This window comes from Paroedura picta, chromosome 16, assembly GCF_049243985.1.
Source record: "Paroedura picta isolate Pp20150507F chromosome 16, Ppicta_v3.0, whole genome shotgun sequence".
NCBI classification, from domain to species: domain Eukaryota; kingdom Metazoa; phylum Chordata; class Lepidosauria; order Squamata; family Gekkonidae; genus Paroedura; species Paroedura picta.
In genome coordinates, this window is record NC_135384.1 from 1485047 (window position 1) to 1510537 (window position 25491).

General features: G+C 61.6%; 1 protein-coding gene across 5 annotated transcripts in view; it reads left to right on the forward strand.

Moving 5' to 3' along the window:
• The window catches only part of DNAH2 (dynein axonemal heavy chain 2), a 75044-nt gene that overhangs the window by 21733 nt on the left and 27820 nt on the right, over nt 1–25491 (forward strand). For all 5 annotated transcript variants that reach the window (XM_077313657.1, XM_077313656.1, XM_077313655.1 and 2 more), the window contains exons 9-35: nt 172–329; nt 2757–2844; nt 3456–3661; nt 3813–3942; nt 4816–4998; nt 8719–8933; nt 9026–9172; nt 10272–10428; nt 11391–11630; nt 12460–12648; nt 12802–12949; nt 14286–14478; nt 18779–18979; nt 19069–19225; nt 19452–19626; nt 19874–20037; nt 20150–20311; nt 20579–20682; nt 20929–21085; nt 21451–21533; nt 21843–22023; nt 22654–22792; nt 23029–23246; nt 23423–23521; nt 23608–23733; nt 24335–24445; nt 25239–25427. In XM_077313657.1, the coding sequence (XP_077169772.1) occupies nt 172–329; nt 2757–2844; nt 3456–3661; nt 3813–3942; nt 4816–4998; nt 8719–8933; nt 9026–9172; nt 10272–10428; nt 11391–11630; nt 12460–12648; nt 12802–12949; nt 14286–14478; nt 18779–18979; nt 19069–19225; nt 19452–19626; nt 19874–20037; nt 20150–20311; nt 20579–20682; nt 20929–21085; nt 21451–21533; nt 21843–22023; nt 22654–22792; nt 23029–23246; nt 23423–23521; nt 23608–23733; nt 24335–24445; nt 25239–25427 (4320 nt within the window). The remainder of the gene's footprint in view (nt 1–171; nt 330–2756; nt 2845–3455; nt 3662–3812; nt 3943–4815; nt 4999–8718; nt 8934–9025; nt 9173–10271; nt 10429–11390; nt 11631–12459; nt 12649–12801; nt 12950–14285; nt 14479–18778; nt 18980–19068; nt 19226–19451; nt 19627–19873; nt 20038–20149; nt 20312–20578; nt 20683–20928; nt 21086–21450; nt 21534–21842; nt 22024–22653; nt 22793–23028; nt 23247–23422; nt 23522–23607; nt 23734–24334; nt 24446–25238; nt 25428–25491) is intronic.

The window sequence follows — 25491 nt, forward strand, 5'->3', positions numbered from 1 at the left end:
GTTTTGTTTGTGGGCGAGCAGCATTTCCTTGATGGGGCAGCCCCCACCCTCCCCGCAAGGCCGCCCTGGGCGGTTCCAGTTGCTTTGCGCGACTCGCAGCCCAGATTCGGCTCAGCGGTGTGCTTGCGCAGAGTCCCTCGCCGGTGTCAATCAAGCCCGATTTCCCCATAGATGAGCAACAAAATTATCCAGATGTGCTGCAAAGACATCTCCCTGGACCGCCTCTTTGAGGGCTACATCGTCTCCAGCAGGCAGACTCTCCACGGCTGCATCGCCTGCATGTCGTCATGGAAAGAGTGCTACCTCTACGCCGCCCACATGCACAACAAGTAAGAGGCGCTGGGACTGGGACAGGGCGGGGCAGGGGCCGACACATGGAACGGGGATCCTCGAGGGGGGCAACGGATGGGCTGCCTCTCCAGGGAACCACTGAATAGAATGGTACAGAAAAGTCGTACAACTGCAGCGCAAAAGGAGCCAGAAGAACCTGCTGGATCATCTAGCCCGGCATCCTCAGTGGCCAACCAGTTTGGCAGGCCAACAACAGGGCAGAGGTGCTGAGGCCTTCTCCTGATGTTGCTTCCTTGTCTTGGCATTGAGCAGTTGACTGCCTCTGAATGTGGAGGCTCTTTGGTCACTTTGGCTATGAATCCGCCAAATCCTCCTTTTAAAGCTGCCAGTATCTCTTGGGGAGGGGGAGCTCAGGGTGCATGCATGTAATCCCACTGTCACCACCGTTGTGTATTGATCCCGAAGACGAGCTGAAAGAAACCCGTGTGTCCCTCAAGGGAAACGACATCTCCTGCCGTCGTCCAGCAATGGTCTGTCAGCTGTCTTGCTTCGTTTTCCCGGTTGCATCTTCATCACATGGTTATGTCCCCCTCGACATTCAGTGGCAGTCAACTTGTGAGGCTCACAGCCAGGAGAATGTCTCTGTGCCTTTTTGTTGGCCCTCCAGAGGAGCTGACCGGTCCCTATGTGAGACGGGAGGCTGGACTGGATGGGCCCTCCCTGGTCGGATCCTGTAGATCCTTATCAAGGGAAGGTCTCGGCCTCTGTGCCCTGCGGTTGGACCTCCAGAGGAGCTGGGTGGCCGGGGGGCGAGACAGAATGCTGGACTAGATGGACCCCTGGTCTGATCCAGGAAGGTTCTTCTGATGTTCTTCTGAAGGCTGTTGGACCTCCAGAGGAGCTGGGTGGCCGGGGGGCGAGACAGGATGCTGGACTAGATGGACCCCTGGTCTGATCCAGGAAGTTCTTCTGATGTTCTTCTGAAGGCTGTTGGACCTCCAGAGGAGCTGGGTGGCCGGGGGGCAAGACAGGATGCTGGACTAGATGGACCCCTGGTCTGATCCAGGAAGGTTCTTCTGATGTTCTTCTGAAGGCTGTTGGACCTCCAGAGGAGCTGGGTGGCCGGGGGGCGAGACAGGATGCTGGACTAGATGGACCCCTGGTCTGATCCAGGAAGTTCTTCTGATGTTCTTCTGAAGGCTGTTGGACCTCCAGAGGAGCTGGGTGGCCGGGGGGCGAGACAGGATGCTGGACTAGATGGACCCCTGGTCTGATCCAGGAAGTTCTTCTGATGTTCTTCTGAAGGCTGTTGGACCTCCAGAGGAGCTGGGTGGCTGGGGGGCGAGACAGGATGCTGGACTAGATGGACCCCTGGTCTGATCCAGGAAGGTTCTTCTGATGTTCTTCTGAAGGCCCCGGTCTCCATGCCCTGCTGTTGGACCTCTGGAGGAGCTGGTTGGTCACTGGGTGAAGCAGGAGGCTGGACTGGATGGGCCCTCCCTGGTCTGAGCCAGGAAGGCTCTTTGGATGTCCTCATGTCCCTCCTCCCCCTGACCCTCCTATCCTTTGAGCTCCGCAACTCCCCTGCCAGCTGCATATGTGCCCCGCTGAGGCGGCCGGCATCTTCCATGTGTGTGGACTGGAGGCCCTTTCCAAGCCCCCGGCCACCCTCCGTACCCGGTCCCCGGTCCTTCCGGCCTCCCATCCTTGGCTTCCCCGTCCCCGTCTCTTTCCTGCCCGATTCTCCGAGCTCCGCTTCAGAAAGAATGCAGCATAATCCATCATTATGATTAGGAATGTCAGGCTTAAGTGGGCTCCTGCTCCTTGACAATTAAGTCTAAGTGTTACTTGTCTGCTTCAAATTTAAATTAGTGGGGCCGGATCAATATCGTAAAAGATATAAAGACGTTTGATCGCGCGAGCCACGCTGGCGCAAGGCGGCCGCGGCCGGGCGTGGATTAGGCACTTCAGCCGCGCTCCTGGGGTGAGGCCTTGCCTCTCCTCAGACCTCTTTGATTAGATGGTTTCCCAGAACCCACTCGGTCGCCCGCTAGGGAGAGAAAGAGAGGCGGGGAGGGGAGGGGAGGGGAGGCTGTCTACCGCTTGTGTGCCTGGATCCCCTCCTGCCTGGATGCCCCCATTCTCCTCCTCTCCTGCATGGACAGGGCCCTCGGACGCCGTGCCCAGGGTGGGGCCGGGGAAGCATTTGCTCAGCAGGGCTGCTGAGTGGCCGTGCAGACTGAAAGGCACCCCGTGAAGCAGAGCTTCTGCCTGAAACGTGGAGGGGCCGCTCTTCACGTGGCCTATCCTGGCCATTCTGCGGCCCTCCCGCCAGCAGCCATTTTACAATTGGCTCAGCCTCCCACGGCAGCCATGTTGTGATTGCACCCGCTGCCCTGCGCCAGAATTGCTCAGGCTCCAGAGGGTCGGGGACCCTGATGCTGTGTGCCTCCTCTCTCTGCCAGGCATTCCGGGAAAGGCTGGGTCCTGGACCAGACCAGCATCTTTGCCCAGGTGGATGCCTTTGTCCAGCGCTGCAAGGACCTCTTGGAGGTGGGTGTGGGCTCACCCCTAGAAGGCCGGCGGGCAGCTGTGCCTACGTGGGGGGGGGGCAGGCAGAGCTGCTCTCTTGCCCCGCATTCCTCCTCTGGATCCGTTGCCTGGAAAGGAGCGGGCAGCTCCTCCCGGCTCAGTGCAGCGATCGGAAGAGGGGCTGTCGCTCAGTGGCAGAGCCTCTGTGTGTAGGCAGGCGGTCCCAGCTTCAGTCCCAGGTGACAGGCTCTGGCACAGAGGGGGGGGGGCAAACTGTGGCCACCCCTGCTCTGGTAGGAGGTGAGGTGAAAGGCCTCTGCCAGTCTGAGTTGACTATACCGCCTCTGACGCCCCAAACCGCCTGATGCAGCTTTGTGTGTAAACTTTGCGGAGAGGCTGTGACTTCGTGGCAGAATATCTGCTTTGCCAGCAGAAGGCCCCAGGCTCAGTCCCCGGCACCTCCAGTTAACAGGGGGAAACGCCAGCCTGAGACCCTGGAGAGGCTGCCGGACCTTGTGGGGTTCAGTAGAGGGCGGCTTCCTGGGCGTTCCCGTGAGACTGCCGGCTGAAGGCAGGCCAGGGCGGGGCAGGCAGGCCCGGGGACAGTGACCGAGGTCCATTCCCGCCGGCAGGTCTGTGACGGTCAGCAGCACTTTGCCCGCTGGGAAGATGGCAAGCAGACGCCGCTGCCCTGCTTCTTTGGCCAGCGTGGCCCGCAGATGGCTCGGAGCCTGCTGGAGATAGAGGAGACCTTCCAGAAGAACCTCAACAGTCTTCGGAACGTGAAGGGGGGAATCCTGGATGTGAAGAACACGTATTGGCATGAGGACTTCAACCGGTGAGGGGCGCCCCTGTTATCGGCCGTCCCCTGCCTGGCTCCCTCCCTCTCGCTTTGGGGTACAGAAGGGGGGGGGCAGGAGAGAGTTTGGCTCCTGGAGGCCCACCTGTTTTCCCTTCTCACCGTTTCCTCCCGCTTGCTGCTGCACCAGCTTCCGCGCAGGTGTCAAAGATCTGGAGGTGATGACCCAGAACCTGATGAGCTCGGCCTTCGAGACGGTGAAGGATGTCGAGCGGGGCGTGGAGATCCAGGACGTCTTCCACCACTTGTCCTCCCGAGAGGTACAGCTGGGCTACCCTGGGGAAGGTGGAGGAACCCGTGAGGAACTGAGGAATGTGCCTCAGTGCTCCCCCTGCAACCCTCAGAAGAGCCCTGCGGGGCCCAACCAAGGGCCCATCCGGTCCAGCCTCCTGCCTCACCCAGTGGCCAGACATTTCCTCCCGAGGCCCAACATCAGGCCACAGAAGCCGAGGCCTTCCCCTGGCGTTGCCTCCTGGCACTGGGGCTCAGGCTGACTGCTTCCGACTGGGGAGGCTTTGTCACCGTGGCTAACAGCCCTCCATGAGCCTCCCCCATGGAAGTAGCTCTAGAGCGGTCCCACATCTCCAGGCTACCAGAGGGAGGAGGTGGCTGAAGCCCCCAGCGCCAGTTTGAAGGCTGCCCGGGGCCCCTCTGTGCTCTTGTCAGCAGGATGGACCAAGGGTCTCTCTGGGCAGACGGGCTTATGCTGGTGGCTGGTCTCGCCGTCCAGGCATTTGGCCCTGGTCACCTGGCTGAGGGCTCGGCCGGGCTGGCTTCTGCTGCAGCGGTCAGGTTCCGTTGACCGCCGGAGGCCGGGTTGGCTGTGTGTATTTTTAAAAGTGCTGCTTTGGCAGCAGCTGCCACTACAGCACAAGGATCTCCCGTGGGTGCAGCTGCGGCAGCCGTGGTTGTGGCCAGCTCTGCCTCCTGCAGCAGCCGTTCCGTGGCAGCCATCTTGTCCGGGTCACAGCCACACTGCGTCAGAACCCCAGAGGTCCCCACAGGCTAGGGAAGGTCAGGAACCCCTCGCTGGGGGGAGAGAGAGGGAAGGTGGCTCTGGGGTCTCTGGAACTGGCAGCAGACGTGACCTCCCACTCCTCCCTCCCTCCTTCCTCTGTCTGTCTGTCTGCCAGGCCATCAAGCGGACGTTCGACAAGAAGACGGTGGACATTTACATGCTGTTCAACAGGGAGCTCTCCCTGGTCAACAAGGAGCTGAGCAAGAAGAACCCTTTCCTGCCCCCCCACATGTGCCACTACTCCGGCTTGGCCCACTGGATGCGAGGGCTGCGGCGGCGCATTGACAAGCCCTTGAAGGTAGGCTGAAGGTAGCAATGCGTGAAGGAGAGCCCGGGCAGGAGGGGAGCCCTGCTGGGCCAGGCCCTTAGCCCCTCCAGCCCAGCCCTCCGGGGCACCCAGGGGCCATCAGGAGCCCCCCCCCCCACAGGGCCAGAACCTCTGAAGCCCTCCCACTGTGCCCCCCCCCAAGCACCGGGAAGGCGGAGCACCCCTGACCCGGACAGACCGTGCGGCTAAGAGCCACTGAGGGTCCTCTGCTCTGTGGACTTCTCCAACCCCTCTCTGGAGTGTGTCTGTGGTCGTGGCCGTCCTGCAGCAGGGAATTCCACCTGTTAATGACCTTCTGGGGTGGGGGTGGAGAGGAAGCAGCCCCCAGCCCCACGGGTTCTGTCCGAGAGCGCAGCCCCAGTGGGATTGCTCCTGAAGCCCCTCTGCCGCCTCATGCTTAGCCAGCTGCAGGAAAACCATTCTCCCCTTCCCCATTTTGTCTAGAGTGAGAGCGGGGCTCAAGGTCACTCAGCAAGCTTCCATGGGAGAGTATGGATTCGAACCTGGGTCTCCTAGGTCCTTGTCTGCCGCTCTGACCGCCATCCCCTGCTGGCGCTGGTGGTCCTGCCTGTCCCTCGGTTGGCCTGTTGTGCTGGGGGGCCGGAGCCCCTCCCTTGAGCGGGGGTCCCATCTGCGGGTCAGCAAAAGCAGTCGGCTCCGGCCACCGCGTTGCCGGCTGTTCTTTATTCATCGAAACACCTCATCCATTTTTTTGGGTCTATTTCGCAGCTATTTACCTCAATAACATCCTCCGTCACCGAGTTCCTTTTGACAGGTTTAATTATACGTTGGGTAGAAACAAAACGGCTTTTCCGCCATCAATCAACAGGCCCTCCTCTTTCTCTCCGGCTCTCAGCGCAAGGCTGAAATTGAAATGGCCCAAACTGGGTGAGGATGGGAGGCGGGCAGCCTGCCGGGCGACTCCCGCTGAACCTGCCGGCCCAAATCCCGCTTCTCCCCTGCCGCCCAAGAGCCCCTCCCTGCCTGTTATTCCCCGGCGAGCTCCCAGCGCCTGGCTCCCTCCTGCCCCGCCTTGGCTCTCTAGATGTTTGTCGTGTTTTGAACAGGACTCCTGGCATGCAGAGAGGAGATCTTTCTCTCTTCCTCTCGCTGAGGGGCTCTCAGCCTGGGGCGGGGTGTGTGTGTGTGTGTCAGACACAAACAGTTTTGCATGCCTGGGGGCGAGAGGCCTTTGGGCAGGCAGCCCCCTCCGGATCTCTGCTGAGCTGCTGGAGCAGGTGAGGGGAGCAGCGAGGCAAAGGGGAAGCAGCCCCCGGGAGCCAGAAAGGAAGGCAAAGAGGTGTTGAGGGGAGCGCCGTGGGGGGGACTGGGGGGGAAGGGGACTCCCTCCTGGCCGACTGTATTCCGTAGGCTCTGTCGGTCGGGTTGGCTGAAGGCCTGCGAGGTGGGCTGAGGACGTGACTTGAATCCCAAGAGCCCTTTTGGCCTTCTTGGTTTTGTTCAGCAGCAACTTCCTGGCCCTCCTGGCTGCAGCCGAGGTTGTCTCCCACGCAACCGGAACTCAGGGCCTGGGCAAACACGCGTGGCGCTTCCTCCAGCCTTCTGTGCCCTTCTTTGCAGCAAATCCAAAGGCCGCAATTGGCCATCAGATGAGGCGTCTGATTGGCTCTGTTCAGAGTAGGCCACTGATTGGCTAGGGGACCATATATGAGTCTTTGTGCTAGAGAGGGGCACAGCCTGTGAAAGCTGAAACGGCAGAGAGTTGAGTGCAGGGGTCCCTGGCTCCATAGTCCTGTCCACACCTTTCCTGGCACCTGCCACGTGCTTTTAGAAAGCGGGAGGGGCTTGGTGTGGCGTTTGGCCAGTAGGGATTGGCCGTGCAACTTGAAAAGCATCCTGTTAAACGGAGTTTCTGCCTGATATGTCAAAACGCTACGCTTAGCAAGAGGCTTAGGCTACGTTGGCCGGGATGCCCATCTCTTCCCTCCGTCCTCAGCAGTAGGTGCTACGGCGCACGTACCCCGAATGCGTTTCATTCTGGTCATGCGGCTCCCTTGGCGGCAGCAGCATTCAGATGGGGATCGTGCCATTCCCGACCGGTGGGAATGTGGCTGTCTAGGTGCTGCTGTGGGCCAAGATCTGGTTTTGAGAAATGTCCCAATTCTGCTTCTTTGGAGGGCTGCAGGGGGAAGTTCAAGGTGGCCCCTGCCTGGGGATGACCAGGGCTGATCGAGGCCCCTTCTGCAAGGGCTCTGGGCTGGAACGGACTTGGGCCCCTGGGAGGACACAAGTAGCAAGGATTGTCCTCCTTGCCTGGCTCCTCCCTTTTCAGCCAGTCTGGCCCACCTAAGCAGAGCAAGGGGACAGCGTAAAGCCCCACTCCCGTGCAGAGCGGTCCCACTCTGAAAAACTCTTGATGTGCCTCCTAGCCTCAGATCTAGCTCTCCCCACATCTGCTTCCTGTTGTCCCACACTGCAGGGTGGGAGGAGGAAGGGGTAAGGGTGCCGGTTGAAAGGGAAGTGGGAAGGGGCCTGCGAAGACCCTCCTTGCCTGCCCACTCCCCACTTCTGCCTGCGGCATCACCCCCTCCCCCTTTCCCCCAGGAGCCTAGTCCGGGCTGACTCAGCACGGCAAACAAGAGCCTCCTCAAGCGCTTTCCTTATTTTATTTTTTTTACTTTGGCAGGAATAATTGGCTCTCTCTTCTAGTGGCATATGTTGTTTTCCCGATTACACCCACCGGGAAGAGGGTGACGGGCAACCAGAATTTAATTTTACCATTTTGTTCGTGCCCACCGTCGCTGGCCGAGCCGTGAACTAATGTTCTAGCGGAGCTGGAGATGGGCCCAGGGGCGGTGGGCTGGCCCCGGGGAGGCCTTTGCCAAGCGGAGTTGGGGGGCGAGGGGAGGCGAGGTAGGGCAGCACCAACACAGCCTGGGTTTGGCTCCCGCCTCTTAGGCATGAGCTCACTGAGCCTGCTGGCCCCGCAATCCAGAGGGCGGCCGTGCAGCATCAAGCCTGTGCCCTTCTCGCACGCAGCCTCTGCTCCCCCCCTCCCTGCACCTTCTCCTGCCAGAAAGGCCACGATCCTCTGCAGAAAGGAGCTGGGCGCGGTGTTTTGCACGTGTGCGGAAGGGAGCGCTGCCAACCCGTGATGCATGTCGGAAAGACGGCCGCTCTGTCTAGGAACAGGAAGGGCCTGTCTTTGCCAGAACGTTGGAATGAAACTTGGCTGTTCCCCATTAGCTCTCTCTGCCGGCAATAGAGCGGGAAAGGTAGCCTGGAACAAGCTGAGGTCTGGCCAGCCTCCCGCCGCCTCGCACGGCCTCTGAGCAGCATGGCCTCTCCGATCCCCTTTATTTATTTATTTATTTATTTATTTATTTATTTATTTATTTATTTATTCATTTATTTATTTATTTATTTATTTATTTATTTATTTATTTATCATACTTATATACCGCCCTCCCCGAGGCTCAGGAGGCTTTCTGGCCAGGGGCTCCTGGGAGCCACAGCGATGCATCTGAGGCAGGGAGCGCTGACTCTCTGAAGCTTACCCCCCCCCCGCCCACACACACCAAAGGCTTGTCCAGTAGAGTTTGGGAGTCAAAATTTTGTATCTGGCCCAGGGAGCTTTGACCCCCCCCCCCAAACCTGGTTGGTCTCCAAGGTGGTCCGGGAATTTCCCCCAGCTGTTCTGCTGCCGTTTGACACTGTCCCTCTGGACAGTGTCTCTCCAGCGCCCACTTCATCCCCCACATCGGGACTGGGGAAGAGAGCTTCCAGACCTATCAGCTGCTGGTCCAGGCCATGGACGAGATCGAGAGGAAGACCTTCCAGGAATGGACGCAGACCCTGGACAAAGACTGCCTGAAGCGCCTGGACACGCCCCTCCTCGTCCTCAGCACAGAGAAGCTGGGGATGCTGGACATCAACTTCGACAAGTAAGCCGGGGCCCCGAGGGCCAGCCGGGCGGCTGGGGCTAGGTCCGCCTCCTCACGGTGCCTCCGGGATGCTTTTCTTTCTTTCTTTCCAGGCACATGCTCAAGTTGTTTGTGGAGATCCACTACTGGGACAGGCTGCTTTTCGAGATCCCTCACTACGTGGTGGAGCTGTACGACAGGAGGGAGGATTTGCGAAACCTGCGGGAGAACCTGCTGCTGGTGACCCGCGACTATAACAGGTTTGCAGCTCCAGTGGCCTCTGCTGTGCTCGGGGCTCATTCGGGGAGCTCCGTCTGGGGCGCCCCACTAGCCGCAGTCTGGGCCTTTGGGCGGGTCGGACCCGAACCGTCTGTGGGGTGTTGTGCCTGGGGGGCCAGGAGCACCCCTACTGGTGTAGTCTGTGGTCCCAGAAGGAGCAGAGGCCGGCCCTCCTCTTTCCTCCTGGTTGAGGGCCGGGCCAGAGAGGATTGTGCTGGTGCATCATGGGTCACGCCACGTGCTGACTAGCCCCGCCCCAGCAGCAGCAGCAGCAGCAGCAGGAGGAGTCTGGGAGTGTCTGGGTGTGAGAGGGGAGCCCACCAGCTGCTGGCTTTCTGCCCCAGGCTCCAAAGGTGTGTTTGGCAGGGGGAGGGGGAGGGCCCCTCCTCCCTCTGCTTTGCCACAGCCTTTTCTGGAGTGTGACACGGAGGCGTTTCTCGGCTGCGAGAGTGTTGATCGGCACGAGCTTTGTCTTGGCAGCTGTATTTTTATCCTGACACAAGTGTAAGCGTTTCTTTTGTGCTGCCGTCTTTCCACTTGGGATTCATGGGCGGCCAAACGGGTGCTGCTGCTGCAGGAGAGGAGCAGGGCTGTGCTGAAGGCCGCCCTGGACAGGTCCCTCCTGGCTGGTGTTTTGGGAAGGCTGACTCAAGAAGCTGATCCTGACCACGGACCATTATCTGCCTCCCCACAATGGCCGCCTCCCTCGTAACCCCAGCCAAATCCATGCGCCCTCCGAGTTCTAGTCTCCCATCACAGGCGAGGAAGGTTGGGGGAGACCTGCTGCATGGCAGGGTGGCTAAAAAGACAAGCAGGGATAACTAATCCTGCCTAAGTGTGCCTGGACGCACGTTATGCCCTTAGAAATCGGCAACAGCCTCTCGCCTAAAGCCTGCAATCAGAGGGATTTATGCAAATCGGATGCCTGCGGCTGAATTGAACTTTGCATAATGTGTTTTCCCCTGCGATCTCGGCGCAGTTTGCCAGGTTTTGGCTGGGCCTGGCGTGACGAGGGAGGGAGGGAGGCAGCGCTGGGCCTGTGGTCGGGTCTCACACCTGCTGCCTTGCCTGCCTCCCCAGGATCATCAGCATGCTGTCCCCAGAGGAGAGGGGCCTCTTCCGAGAACGCATCCGCTACCTCGACCGGAAGATCCAGCCGGGCCTCAAGAAGCTCCACTGGTCCCTCAAAGGAGCCAGCACCGTCTTCATCACCGAGTGCCGTCTCCACGCCAGCAAGGTCTGCCGGCAGGAGGCCCAGGCCCTGGAGGCCTCCTCTCCGCCGGGCTTCCCAGGCCACAGGGAAGTGGCCACCCTCCCGATGTCCCGGCCCAGGGAGCTGCGGCCTGCTTGCGGGGCGGTCTCGTTCCCCACAGGATTCCGTGGGTTTCTTGGCCTCCAGGGCCTCTTGCAGCCATCCCCCAGCGTGGCTCCCATAGGTGCCCCAGTGCCCACCAGTGGGCTTCCTGTGCCCAACCTCACAGCAGGGGTCCTCGCGGCAACTTCCCAGAATCTTGTGGCTGGCCCCCGTGCCCCATGGCGGCCGGCCCCCGCCCTCTCGCTGGCCCCAGTCCTTTCTGGCAGCCACTTGGTGGAGGCACCAGGCCCGTCGTCACAGGAGTGAGAAAGGGGGCTGGTCACTTGTCATGCCTCCTCCACCAGCGCGGGAAGGAGATGAGGTCAATAGGTGCGAATCCCGTCATGAAATCTTCCAGATGAGAATTCTCTTTGCCGTTAGCAAGGCTGAAGAGAGCCCTGATTTTCAAAGCCTATGGGGAGGGGAATCCTGTGTGCGGGGGCTTGTATGAGAGAGAGAGGGAGAGGGAGAGAGATCCCATGCTATTGCTTTACGTTTTTAAGTCATTTAATCCAAGTTGAGTCTCAGGTAGGAAATTGGTCAACGCATAATAAGGTGTAGATAAATAAAAAGAGATGGCCCTTCAGGTCCCCTGGCCCCAAGTCGTGTGTGGTTAGAAAGGTCAAATCCAGCCCCCTGCATAGGGCTTGGGAGCAGAGCAGTAGCCAGTGGAATGGCCGAGATGTCCCAGTACCTGGCCTCTCCCAGCAGTCTAGCCGAAGCGTTGTGAACAGTCTCCCAGGGCAGCCCCAAGTCGAGCGTGTCAGAGTGGCCCGGTCTAGATGCCACTGTGGCCGGATCCTTCTGCTCAGGAGCCTTTTCCCCTCCCTCCGCACGTCTCTCAGGTGCAGAACATTGTGAACGAGTACAAGGCCTCCACGTTGGCCATCGCTCGCCGGGCCCAGCAGATGAGCGAGGCGCTGCTGGTCCGAATCACGGGCAAGAGGGTCTACAACGACCTGGAATTTGAGGAGGACCAGAAGGAGCACCGGGCCTCGGTGCAGCAGAAGCTGATCAACATCCACGAAGAGTGCGTCGCCATCATGCGGCAAACCTACGAGGTCTTCAAGCATGACGGGCCAGAGGTGAGGAGCAGAGGGGACGGCGCGAGGTCCCTGCATGGGAGCATCGCCCAGAGGGCATGAGGGCCCCAGGGGGAATGGGAGTGCTGCCAGGAGGCAGCTGGGGCTTAGTGGTGGGGCTTCTGCTTGGCACGCAGAAGGGCCCGAGTTCAGTCCTGGCAAGGATCTCGCGGGAGGTGGAGCCTGGGGAGCCACTGCCAGCTCTGTGAAAGCTCTGGTCCAGGAGAAGGCAGCTTTCCGCGCGTGTCGGAAGGGGCAGCGTCTCAGTAGAGGAGTCCCATGTCCAGGCCCTGGAATCCCCACTTGGGAAGAGCCAGGTCGAAGGCAGCCCCTGCTCCTGAAGGGGACTGAAGCCCAAGGTGCTGCTGTTTCTCGAGCTGTCAGGAGGTGGCATTAATCGTGTCCCCGAAATTTGTTCTAAGGAATCAAGCTGTGGCACCTCCGGCTAAGGAATCTGGCAGGAGGTGACAGGAAATCCCTCTGCCCGGACAGCCGCTGGCCGTCTAAGCAGACAGGGACCGGAGGCCTGGTTCAGGAGAAGGCCGCTCCCTGCCCTCAGGTCAACAACACACTGGAATGGCAGCCTGGGTGGGGGCTCCACACATTTTGTAGAAGTGCGCTGTGTGCTTACGGAGGAGGAGACTATTTCCTGGGCAGCAGGCTGAGCATTCTTTTTTGCTAAGGATGTCGTGGGCATGAGTGGCCCAGAACCTCCCTGGGCATGTTCCAGGCAGCCAGTGGGGTTTAGGGACAGACTTGGCTCTTCTTCCTCTGCGCTGTCCGGGCTCCCCCGTCGCCCCCTGCATCACCTGCTGCCTCCCCCCCCCTGCAGGTGCAGCAGTACTGGCTGAACTACACCATGAAGATGGACCGGATGATGGAGGAGGCCCTGCGGCTGAACGTCAAGTGGTCCCTGATGGAGCTGTCCAAGGCCATCAACGGGGACGGCAAGGCCAGCCCCAGCCCCCTCTTCCGGGTGAGGGTCATCCTGCAGGATTACTACCCGGTTCAGACTGCTCAGGTCAGCCTCCCTCAGGCTCCCAGATCCCGGGAGGAATTTGCCCCGGGCCCCTCAGAGAAGCCCTCGAGGAAAAAGGACCCTTTGGAGGGAGCCGATAGGAACTTGGAGTCGCCATTTCCGTCCCGCCGACCCCGCCGGCTTCTTCTCTGGCAGGTGGAGTTCTCCCCGACCCTCGTCCAGCTCGCCAGCATGGTCAATGACATCGGCATCCACCTGATCGCCAGCATCTCCGTCTTCCGCCGCCTCCCAGAGATCCTCATCCGGCGCAAGCCCTTCCGCGACCCCATCTGCCTCCTTGTGGGTAAGCAGGCCTCCTCGGGTCGTTCGGTCTGGGGCCCGGCCCAGGCGCTCAGGGTGGCCCGCGTGCCTCTCCCGCCCAAGGCGAGAGCAGGAGTCTTGCAGGTCGTGCATCTCCTCTCCAGAATGGTGGAGCACGGGAACGGCCTGCTGCAGGGCTCTCGCCCGAGGGAGGCGTTTGGGTGTGGGGGGCTGCCCCCAGGCCTGGGGGCTCGAGGGCTCGGACTCTGGGACGCAGCCTTGGCCACGAGCAGCCTTGCGACTGGCCTCCCCTGTGAGGCAGGATGCCCCTGGGAGGAGGGAGGCAGGAGGAAGCGGAGAGGCAGGCTGGGCCCCTGGCGGTCAGGTGGTGGCCTGCTCCTGTTTCCAGCTCTCTCCTGGGCTGCGGCCCAGCCGGCTCCCGCCGCGGATCTGCCGCTGCTTCCGCTCCCCCTGGCTTCGCAGATGCCAGCGCATGAGTGCGTGTTTGTGTCGCGGGGTGATTCACGGAGCTGGCACAGCCTCCCTTGGAAGCGCCACAGGAAGCCTCGCGGGAGGGGGCAGGAGGCGGCCCCTCTCCACTGGGGATCCAGTTTGGGTGCCCCACCCAGACGCTGCAGAACTGGCTGACCCTCTAAGTGGCCCTTCCCTCCTGCTGGGGGGGGGAGCGGGAGGGGCCGGGGATGCTGATTCCTCTGAGGCCCCTCGCCTGCCGCCTCATGGAATTCAAGGACATGTTAGGCGCCAGCTCCAGAAAGCGCCCCCGTGCTCCGGCTGGACCGTGGCTTCCCTGCTGGGTGCCCTGTCAGCCCCCGAGGCAGAAGAGTCGGCCCAAAGGGCAGTGCCCGCTCTCTTGGCTGGTTGGTCCACAGGCCGCCTGGCTGCAGCCCGGACCAGCTTCCGTCCGGCCTGAGCAGTGGCAGCGGCAGCAACGTCTGACCCAAGAGAGGCTCACGCCACAGTCTGTCGTTCGGGAGGTGACTCGGGCTCGACAGGGACAGAACCTCGTGCCACGGGCTGTTTGCTCACCCTCCCGCCTTCCCTTTTCCCAGTCAAAGCAGTCCTTTGGTTTCTGCCCTTTTCCCGGCATCTTCCCCCTTTATTTCATTATGTGCTCCGTTTATGCCCGGCTTTTCTGCCCAGTGGGCACTCCAAGGGGCTTACGTAGCTCCCCCCCCCACCGTGGTGCCCTCCTAAGGACAACCCTGTGAGGTAGTTTAGGTTGAGAGCACATCGGAGCGGACTGGCTTGGGCGCGGCCTCTGGCCCTTCCTTGGGGACACCAGGGGTCGGGCCAGCCTTCCCGGGGGGCTCTCGTGGGACGGCAGCCGGCCAGCCACAGCTTACTTTCTCCCCCTGCAGAGCGGGACGATGACATCAAGAAGATCCAGGCGCAGATCAGCAGCGGCATGCAGACCAATGCCAGCCACCTGCAGACGTACCTGAAGACCTGGGATGTGTACCGCGAGATCTGGGAGGTCAACAAGGACGCCTTCATTAACCGCTACCGGCACCTCAACCCGCTGGTGTCGTCCTTTGATGCCGACACGGCTCGGTAAGACGCTGCTGGCAGACATTGCAGCACTTCTCTCCGGCTCTCTCTCTCTGCTTGCTGGCAGCAGGGTTGCCAACCTCCGGGCCGAGCTTTGACACCTCCTGGAATTACAGCAGATCTCCAGACGACAAAGATGGGTCCCCCGGGGGAATTGGCTGTATTGGAGGGTGCCCTCTGTGGCATTAGAACCCGCTAAGGTCCCCTCCCTCCCTCCCTTCCCTGGCCTCCCCTTCCTGTCTTTGGGCATTCCCCAACCCACAGCGGGCAACCCTGGTTATTGGGCTGTCCTCCCGGGCTAAGACAAACCCCTCTGGGTGGGGAATGGAGTCGCACTGTTCTGAGTCCACGACTCTCCCCAGGAAGCGCCTTGTTAATATTTATTTCCGGTGTTGGTATTCCACTTTCCTTCTTCCATCAAGGAGCTCCATGTGGCCTCCCTGCAGGGAGGGGGGGGTTCCTGGGTGGCCTCCCACTGAGGCACCAGCTGGCCCGGCTTCAGCAGGGGGGCTTTGCCTTGTGCGTTGGGAGGGATGCGGCGTCTGAGAGCGAGACAGCTGATCCTGCCTGCTGGCTAAGGAACGGCACGCTGAGCCCACCTCTGTCCCAAGCAGAGGATGTGATATTAACTGAAGAAGAAGAGGAAGAGTTGGTTCTTATAGGCCACTTTTCTCAACCCGAAGGAGTCTCAAAGTGGCCTTCTCTTCCTATCCACCTGTGAGGTAGGTGGAGCTGAGAGAGCTCTGACAGAACTGCTCTGTGAGAGCAGCACTATCTGTGCTGTGACTAGCCCGAGGTCACCCAGGAGGAGTGGGGCATCACACCCAGCTCTCCAGATTAGAAGCCGCCAGTCTCAAGCAGGCCCCCACGCTGGCTCTTGGACAGGATGCTGGACTAAAGCCCACCGGTCTGACCCATCAGGGCTCTTTGAATGGCCTTCCTCCTTAGCCTGGCAGCAGGATTCCTCCCCTCCGTCCCTCTGCAGCAGAGAACTCACACGGCTCCCGGAGCACGGAAAGTGCATGTCCTGCCTGCAGCAACGCTTCCTGGGGGGAGTGGGTGGGGGTCCCTCTGCCCTTGTCCCAGCCTCCACCCCCCCCTCCGCTATCCTTGGCTGGCGCGTTCTGCTTTCCCTTGGCGCGGCCGAGTGTTGTGGACCGCCGCTGCGTGCCGCTGAGCATCTGCCCTGCCCATTCCCGGGGGGAGGCTGGGATTCAGCGTCGCCTGAGTGAGAGGTTTGGGAGCACAAGCAGCAGGCAGAAAGAAAACCTGTTTCCATGCAAATGTCAAAAGTGATTTAAAAAAACAAAAAACTGGGGAGAGAAACACCGAAAGTCTTGAGAGCAAGCAGGATGTTTGTACAGCTCTCCCCCCGGAGACATCACTTGAAGGGTTTCGAAAGCACGATCCAGCTGCTGCTGCTGCTGCTGGCCGGCCAGGAGAGAAGGTGCGGTGGGGTGCAGGGCAGGTTCCTTGGGCAATCGGGTGCCCTTCAGCCTTCTCCCGCCCCCAGCCTTTGGCAAGCAGACTGGCGTTTGTTGTAAGGTCGTCCGAAGCCCCCCGCTGGATCGGGCCAAAGGCCCGTGTTGGCCAGCAGCCCAGGCTGGCTAATCAGAAGCCCCCCAGCAGGGCCCAGAGGCGGGGGCCTGCGGAGGCACTTGGCCTCTGAACATGGCACTCCCCTTCTTCACTCTGGGCCTAATGACCCTTCACAAATGCGCTTAAGCTCCTTGGAAAGCCGGTCCGCCCTGGCCCCCCCCCCGGCTGCGTCTCGTGGCAGTGAGTCCCATCCATGCGACTCGTGTGAAGAAACCTCCCCTTCACGTGAGCACCGGGAGCTGCCTTCTGCCGAACGAGCCCCTCGGGCCATCCCGGTCGGTCTTGTCAACTCAGGCCGGCAGCCGCTCTCCTGTGCTTCTTAGGCAGAGCGGTGTTTGCATCACCTGGGCCCTGGCCGGGACCGAACCTGGAGCCCTCTGCGTGCTGGGCAGACACTCTACCCCTGAGCCACAACCCCCCCCCTTGAACCTCTTGCCAAGCCATATGATTAGCAGGCCTTGAGTCCGCAGCAGGCATAACCCACGGACCCCTCCCCAGCCCCTGCAGAGCCCCGGGGGGAAGGAGCTGTGGCATCTCTTCACTCCGGCTGCCTTTGGCCTTCCTGTGGAGGCGGGATGACCAGGACGGTGCACAGCATCCGAAAGCCCTCCGCCTTGGAGCCCGGGGAGTTCTTGTGCCCCGTTTCTCTTTCCCACCCAGGACTTCCTGCTGCCTGAGGCCTCGCGATGCCTCCCCTTCCCTTCCATGCCGGCCCTTCTGCTGCTGTCTGGCCAGGGGGGCTGTGGGGATCCTCTCTCCTCCTCCTCCTCCTCCTCCGCTCTGGGCCAGGCCCTTTCCCTCCTCTCCCGTCACTCCACTTATGCTGGCTGCGGAGAGGGAGGCGGCCTGGCCGAGAGCGGTTCGTGTCTGCCTGCGAGAGGGATAAACGGGAGGATTCCATCCCTGATCCCTTAATCTTTTAATAATTTATTGAACAAGCATGTCAAGTGCTTGAGAGAGGAAGGGAGAGAGAGAGAGAGACGTGTCCCCCCCCCACCCGCCTATCCCAGGGGCGGGCTCTTCTCCGCGCCGGGAGAGGGAGGCAGGCGGCAGGGAAGTTGAGGCAGCCCCTGCTTGGGAGCTCCTGGCAGCAGCTCCAAAAGGAGACGGTGGAAGATGAAAAGCGGGCGGACGTCACGGGCGGGTCACGGGTGTCCCTGGGGCTGGTGAGGAGGCTGAGGGCCCGTGGAGCAGCTGCTGTTTGCCTTTTGAACTCCTGCCTTTACGGCGTGTTTTACGAGCTTTTGATTCCTTGCGTAGTTCGGTAGCGCGCTGATAAATTCCCATATTAAAGGCCAGGGGGAACTTTATTTGGGGGCCGGGAGGTCAGCGGAGCAGCCCACAAGAAAGAGGGAAAGAGCAGCTCCTCATTCTTTAAGCCACGGGCGCCAAATCGGGGTCCGCGGCCGAATGCTGAGGGAGGGGAGAGGGGCAGAACAAAATGGGCGTCGCGGATAAATCTTGTAGCCTTGCCCCCAGCTTCCTTTGGCCTCCGTGCCTTGCTGACTCAGCACTTCTGGCAGGCCTGATTTATGGCCCAGGGGTGGGTTGGAGGCAAAGTTGGACCCTTAAGAAAGGATCTGGCACCACGGAGGCCTCAGACGCATCTGTCTCTGCCAAGGCTCAGAAGTTGCCAGCGGGGAGGGCATTGGTCTCTTCCTGGGCTGGCTTTTTTAAGGGGAGGGGGCTTCTTGGTTTTTTAAAGTGTGGCTTTGTGTTTCTAGTGACCCGTTGACAGACAATTAATTCATAAAAGGGGGGGGGAGATTTAATAAGGTCTCTTGGGAAATTCTCGTAGGGCTGGGTGTCCCAGGGCCTGATTCCCAGGGGCTCCGTCCAGGTACATGAAGAGAGCTGCTCTGACCCCATGCGTGGCCTGCTTAGGTAGCTGACAACCACGAAGGGGTGTTGTAATAATGTCAGTTTTACCGTAATCGCTTTTGAATTGGGCACTTTGCAAGCACTTCAAGCCAGCCGAGGGGCCTCGCAGCTTCTCCCCCCCCCCCCTCCGAGGACCTTTCATGGAGACCGGTTTTGCCAGGGGCTTCCTTCCGCTGTGGACGCCACCGTGGGCTCTAGGTTGGATCTCACCATCCCTGGCGTGAGCCCTTGGCCTTGCAGCCGTTGGGAAGCAGCCTTCGTTAGGGGCTAGGTAAGGGGTCCCCAGTGTGGTGGCCATGGCTGCCGTGATGCCACCCATGCCACGCCTGGCCCCCACCAGCTGTGTTCAGGAAGCAGGTGTAGCTGGGAGGGGGGGGGCTTCTGACTGATGGATGAAGAGCTGGTTAGTGGTGGGCCCCTTCTTGGGCAGCCGTTGCTACAGGGATTCTCCACAGGGATTCTCTCCATGACAGCGAGGGGGAGCCACGGCAGCCACTTTTGCGGCTGGGCCCGCGTCAGGATCCCCAAAGTGCCCCCAGGCTCCGAAAGATTGGGGACCGCTGGGCGATGATGGGGTTTGGTGTGGAATGACACCGCCCGTCTCAGGGAGCCATTTCGAGCCCACGGCAAAGGGAAAATCCTCCCTAATCCTCCAGTTGGCGAACATGAGGGGGAAGTCGAGAAGCGTCTCTTGAGCTGGGTGGGGGTCCAGCCCCACTGCAGCCCCCCATGAAGCTCCCATTGTGGGGAGAAGGAGCCCATGTGGTGGAGTGGGTCAGTCCCTCACAACCCCCCTCCCCCCTGCCTTCTGGGTGCCCCCCAGGTACATGGAGGTGGCCAACAACGTCCAGAAGGAGGAGACGGTGCTCAGCATCCAGTTTGTGCTCCTGGACTGCTCCCACCTGAAGGCGGCCGTGGTGCAGCACTGCAACGAGTGGCAGAACAAGCTCACCGCCCTGCTGAAGGAGATGGCCACCGCCCGCCTGCACGAGCTCCACGCCTACCTCCAGCAGAACGCCGCAGAGTGAGTGCGGGGCCCTGGCCCCCTCCCGGCACGCCCCGTCTGCGTCTCCCCCCCCCGCCTCCACTCAGGCGCGCCCCCTTCCCTTGCAGCGTCAGCCGCCCCCCGCAGACCCTGGAGGAGCTGGGCCGGAGCCTGCATCTCCACGAGACCCTGCAGCAGGAGCTGCCCAAGATCGAGGGCCAGATCCCGCCCGTCCACGAGCAGTTTGCCATCCTGGAGAAGTACGAGGTGCCGGTCGAGGAAGAGGTACGTCGGCAGCAACAGCGGGGGCCCTCTGGCCTCCCAGCCGGGGTCCTGCCCTAGAGCGTCATCGGCTCCTTCCTTGCCTCTGATAAGCAAAGCGATTAAGGCGAGGGGAGGATCGGCAAGAGAACGGGGCTGGATACGCCGCAGCCTTGGCCCCCCGCTTTCCCCAGGACTCTCCCTCTCCCCGGCCCTCCTTGCTCCGTGGCCTCTTCCTCCTCCCTTCCAGGTGCTGCAGCTGCTGGGTGAGCTCAACGCGGAGTGGCTGGCCTTCCAGCAGTGCATCCTGGACAGCGAGGTCATGCTGAAGAAGCACAAGGAGAAGTTCAAGACGGGCCTCATCCACTGCGCCGACGACTTCAAGAAGAAGGCCCAGAATCTCCTCCAGGACTTTGGCTCCAACGGTAGGAGGCCCCAGTGGAGCTCTCGCCTGCCGCGGGCAGAAACGGAGTCCATTGGCGTGTGTGTGTGTGTGTGGGGGGGGCAGTGGTACATGACCTTCCTGACCAGCGCTCTCCTGTGCAGGCCGCAAGAGGGCCAGGTAGCTCCCCTTTGACCAGAGGCTCCGGCAGAGCGGCTTTCCCCTGAGCATTGGGGTCCTCCCGAAGGGCCACTGATGCTGGGCTGCCTCCGCTTCCTCCTCCCCGCCAGGCCCCTTCACCAGCGCCTTGTCAGCGGATGCCGCTCTGGAGCAGATCAGTGCCATGCGGCAGCTGCTGGCCTCCTTGAAGGAAGAGGAGAACACCCTGCGCTCCAACCTGGGGATCTTCAAAATCGACCAGCCTGCCTCCAAAGACCTCCAGAAGCTGGAGCGGGTAGGCCGGCTGCCCCTGGTGCTCCCCCCTCTCCTCCCCCCCGGGCCGGGCAGGAGGCAGCCGGGCTCTGGGACAGAGGTGACCCTCCCTCCCTCCCTGCCTGCCTTTGCAGGAGCTGGACTACCTGCAGCAGGTGTGGGAGATCACCAAGGAGTGGGAGGTGCACTGGAGCGAGTGGAAGACGGGCAGCTTCAAGACCCTGCAGACGGAAGTGATGGAGACCACGGCCTTCATGCTGTACCGGAGGCTGAACAAGCTCAGCAAGGAGCTGAAAGTGAGGCCGGGCAGGGGGGCGTGTCACCTGTATCGTTCGCCCCTCCTCCTCCGTACCCACACAACGGTCCTGCAGGGGAGGTCAGAAAGGGAGAAGAACCGTCAAAGGCTTTCACGGCTGGGGCCCGTCTGGGTTCCACCCTTGTCACCAGCCAAGGAGGCCTGAAGGGAGTGTGTCCCCCCCCCCCCCAATTGCCTCAGGGGGAAAGCCCCGGCCTCTTGGCTCCCCCAGTGACTCCTTCCTCCACCTGCTTTCTGACTTTCCGAGGATCGGAACTGGGAGATCATCGAGACGTCCAAGCTGAAGATCGAGCAGTTCAAGCGGACGATGCCCTTGATCACCGACCTCCGCAACCCGGCCCTGCGAGAGAGGTAGGCCGCCAGCACCGGGCCCCTCACGGCAGCGCCCAGGCCAGGGGACCCCTCCCGGCTGCGAGGAACGTGCCCTGAATGCTCACGGGCCTTCGTGTGGGCTGGGGCCTCTGGCAGGGGAGGAGGCCGTGTGAGCCAAGAGGCATTCTGTGACCTCCTCTAATGGTAGAAGCTTCTCCAGGAAAGAGAAGGGGTGAGGGGAGAGGGCAGGGGAGTTGCTGAGGGTTGCGCTGGGCTTCCCTGCAGGCACTGGGATCAGGTGAAGGACCTGGTGCTGAGGACGTTCGATCAGACGGCCGATGATTTCCGGCTGGAGAACATCATCGAGCTGGGCCTGGATCAGCACGTCGAGAAGATCGCGGAGATCTCTGCCTCGGCCACCAAGGAGCTGGCGATCGAGCAGGTGGGTCTGCCGGGGGGGGGGACTCTCTTGGGCCCCTCGGCTCCCCACGACGCCCTCCTTCGCGGGGCTGGAGAGGGACCCCTCTAAATTGCCCTGTCCCTCCAGCCTCCCCGCTTTATTTGCGGCTGCTTCGTGTGTGCCTGGGCCACAAAACACGCTCGGGGGGTTTGCATCCAAAAACACAAGAACGCACCAAGCCGCTCGCATTGATCATTGATCGATAATAGCGGGGAGTAAAATTGCAGGATAAAAGCCACAATAAAATCGCCCTCGGTCGGGAGTGGCCATTAAAAGGCCCCGTGGGGGCTGTACGGGCTCCCCCTCCCCCTCGTGCCCCCTGATGTGGTGCGTCCTGTTCCTTGCAGGCCCTCCAAAACATCGCCAAGACTTGGGATGTGACCACGCTCGACATTGTGCCCTACAAGGACAAGGGGCACCATCGCATGAGGTAGGTCTCCCGGGGGCCAGGGCCAGGGCTGGGCACAGAAAGCAATGACCAGTTTGCTTTGGAGAACCAGCGCTCACCTTCCTCGGTCACTCTTCCCGGCGGCTCGGTCGGCACACTGGGCTGAGCCCACTTTTGTTTGGCCTGGCCCTCCCCTGGGGTGCCCTGAACGCCAGCTGATTGAGCCCTGCTCTCCAAGGACACGGGAAGGGGAAGGAGTCAAGCCTTAAGGATGCGGCCGGCCCGAGGGGGATCAAGCCCCGAATCCCCCAGACCCCTTTGCTCCCCCCTGAGTGCTTGCTCTTTCTCCAGGGGGACTGAGGACGTCTTCCAGGCCCTGGACGATAACCAGGTGGCCCTGTCGACCATGAAGGCCTCCCGCTTTGTGAAGCCCTTTGAGAAGCAGGTGGACCGCTGGGAGCGATGCCTCTCGCTCATCCTGGAGGTGATCGAGATGCTGCTGACCGTGCAAAGGCAGTGGATGTACCTGGAGGTGAGGGGCGTCTTGCCCACCTGAGCATCAGGCCCTTTGGTGGACGCTCCGCTAGGGGGACCAAAGGCCACTTGGCGGCTCTGCTGGGGAGAGTGGCAGAAGGGCCTGGGGGGGGGGGAGTTGGGCCTTACCCGGCAAGCTTTAAATCTTCGCAGATGGCAGGAGATGTCAGAAACACCCGTGGTCCTGTCCAGGCGAGAGCCAGCGGGGTGTCGTGGTTAAGAGTGGGAGAGCCGGGTTGGATCCCCCGCTCCTCCTCCCCTGCAGCCTGCTGGGTGACCTTGGGCTAGTCCCAGTTCTCTCAGTCAGCCCCACCTCCCTCCCAGGGGGGCTGCGGTGGGGAGAGGGAGGGGCAGGGACTCCTTCGGGTAGTAAAAAGCGGAGTACAAACCCCAGCTCTTCCTCCTCCTGCACTCCCCAGTGGATTCCTTGGTGCTCCTGGGGAGAGAAGGCAGGCACAACGGCTTCTGTCTCCCGTGGCGTCTGAGGAGGGGGCAGGTAGCGCTGCAGGCCGCAGAGGATCCCGGGCTCCCCTCCTCTCCTGCCGCCATGCTCAAGAGTGCCGGTGTCCCGCCCTGGGACGCGAGAGGCTCCCGTCGCCTCCCCGCTCTCTCTTGCCTCCCGCCACAGAACATCTTCTTGGGGGAAGACATCCGCAAGCAGCTGCCCAGCGAGTCGTCCTCCTTCGACCACATCAACAGCAGCTGGAAGACCATCATGGACCGTTTCGTCAAGGACAACAACGCCCTGCGGGCCACTCACTTCCCAGGTCCCTGAGCCTTCCTGCCCCAGGGGAGGGGCCGCTGGATGGCCTGGAGCCCCTGGGAGGAGGGGAGGGCCATGATGCTCTCGAGCGGGGGTCCTCCACCTGGCTGGGCCTCTGGGCATCTCGACCGGGGCCACTGGAGACCTGTGGCCCTCCCCTCCGGCAGACCCTCAGAGGGAGGCGGGCTTTCCCGGCCCCCTTGCGAGTCTCCTGGGGCCGTCCCCTCCCCCGCTTTGCAGGCCTCCTGGAGAAACTGATGGAAATGAACACTGCCCTGGAGGACATCCAGAAGTCCCTCGATATGTACTTGGAGACCAAGCGCCACGTCTTCCCCCGCTTCTACTTCCTTTCCAACGACGACCTCCTGGAAATCCTGGGCCAGTCGCGCAACCCGGACGCCGTCCAGCCCCACCTCAAGAAGTGCTTTGACAACATTAAGTGCCTCAAAATCCAGAAGGTAGCAGCTCCCTTGCCCCAGGGGGCCAGCCGGCCCAAGGTCCCTCAGGAGACGGGCAGGGGCTCACGGGCCCAGGAGTTCTTCTCCAGCCGGCCACCCCTCCTCCTTCTCCTCCTCCTCCTCCTCCTCCTCCTCCTCCTCCTCCTCGGCTGATGCTCCTTGCTTTCCGCCCTCAGATTGGCACGACCTCCCGCTCGGAAGCCCTGGGCATGTTCTCCTTGGACGGGGAGTACATTGATTTCACCCACCCGGTTCTTCTGGAGGGCCCCGTGGAGGTGAGTGGCTTCTCCTTGCCCTCCTGGCCCTCCCTGGCGGGGGGAGGGAATGATGCTCAGGCGTGCTGGACCCCCCTTCCTTGCAGGAGTGGCTGTGCGATGTGGAGAGGGCCATGCGCTGGACCTTGCGGGAGGTGCTGAGGAACTGCCGACTTGCCTTGAAGAAGATGCTGACCAAGAGGGACAAGTGGGTGAAGGAGTGGCCGGGACAGGTAACCACCGACAAGGCCAGCGTGGGGGTGTGTGGGTGTGTGTGTGTGGGTGTGTGTGTGTGTGGGTGTGTGCGCGCACATCACTGGGTAGGCTCAGCAAGCGCATAGGCAGCGGGGGGGCAGTGGGGGGGCAGGCCTGGGGTGCCCACAGTTTCACGGCTGTCTTCGGCCTCTGCCTTGGGGAAGAAGCCAGGCACGGAGTGCTGGATGGGCAGCTCCATCGAGCGAGCGGGAGATATTCGCTGGTGGCAGGGGATACGACCTGGAAGGCCTTTGCCACCCCCATGGGCATGAGGAAGCGGGGGGGGGGGGGGGCTGCACGGTTTCCCAGACTCTTGGGGATCTGGAGGAATGGGAGCCCTTGCCTGAGCACCCTGTAGGGCTGATGCCCTTTCGGCCCATATTTTCAGGTGATGGGGAGAATCCAGGCTGTGCTTGATCTTGGGCTGAGTAGCCCAGAGGTGCGGTGCTGGAAGGAGCTGACCGAGAGAGCTCCTCAGACATTCAGGGCCAGGAGGCGTGCAGGGGGGGCGTGTGCCTGCGTGCGTGGAGTTCCCAGTCCACGGCCTCCTGCGGCTGCTTACTGAGCATTCCCTCACAGATGGTGATCACTGCCAGCCAGATCCAGTGGACGGCGGATGTGAGCAAGTGCCTGACGACGTGCCGGGAACGGGGGGACAAGAAGTATCTCAAGGCCATGAAGAAGAAGCAGGTGGGGGGCAGCATAGCCTGGGGGCAGGATAGCCTCTCCCACAGCTGAGGGCTGGGTGGCCTGGCTGCCCAGAGAGGCGCTTGGGATCCCACCTGGGCTCTGTGGCTAGGCCTCGCTCTTTGTGCACCAGTGGCGGAGGGCCAGTCTGTTCGTCTTAGAGCAGGGGGCCCCAACGCGGTCTCTCAAGCTCCCCTGCCGCCTGCTGAGTGGTTTTAGGAAGTGGGTGGGCTTCCTTCGGGTTTCTGCCCAGCAAGCCTTCTGATGGTCTTTTGACAGGCTGGGCTGATGGTTGAAAATATTCCTTGGGCAGCAGCTGCCCAAGGATCTTTGCTGAGTGGCGAGCAGTAAGTGGTGGCTGGCTCCGCCTCCTGTGGCAGCCATTTTGTGGCCACGCCCACCACGCCCTGTCAGAATTCGAAAGGTGCTTTCAGGCTCAAAAAGGTCGGGGATCCCCGGAGCTGCGAAGATCAGGAATTGGAGGCGCATTTGCTCTTTGGCTGGGCTCCCTGACGTTAGGGATTCCCATCTCCAGCACTGCCCCACACTTCGGGCTTGAGCTCCTGCCAGCTGCCCAATTGCCCCATATTCTCCCCCCCCCTGGATCTGGTGGGCGTGGGATTTCCTGGGCCCCTCGTGAGCAAAGTGCAGGATCCAGTTTCCGGTGGTGGAACTCTGGAGGCCTGGAGGAAGGGAGGCCCTTCCCCACACGGGTGGTCCGGGCAATGCAGAGACCGTGCAGCCCTCTGCGGCCTCCTTCGGCAACAACAGGGGTCTTTCCTTCTCCTCCACGCAGGTGTCCATACTGAACAAGTACTCGGAGGCCATTCGAGGCAACCTGACCAAAATCATGCGCCTGAAGATCGTGGCCCTGGTCACGGTGGAAGTCCACGCCCGGGACGTCATCGAGAAGCTGTACAAGACGGGCGCTGTGGATGTGACGTCCTTTGAGTGGCTGAGCCAGCTGCGCCTCTACTGGGAGAAGGTGATGCCCACGGGGGGGGGGGGGGGCACAGAGGCAGCGGGGGGGGGGAGCATGGGTGATCCGG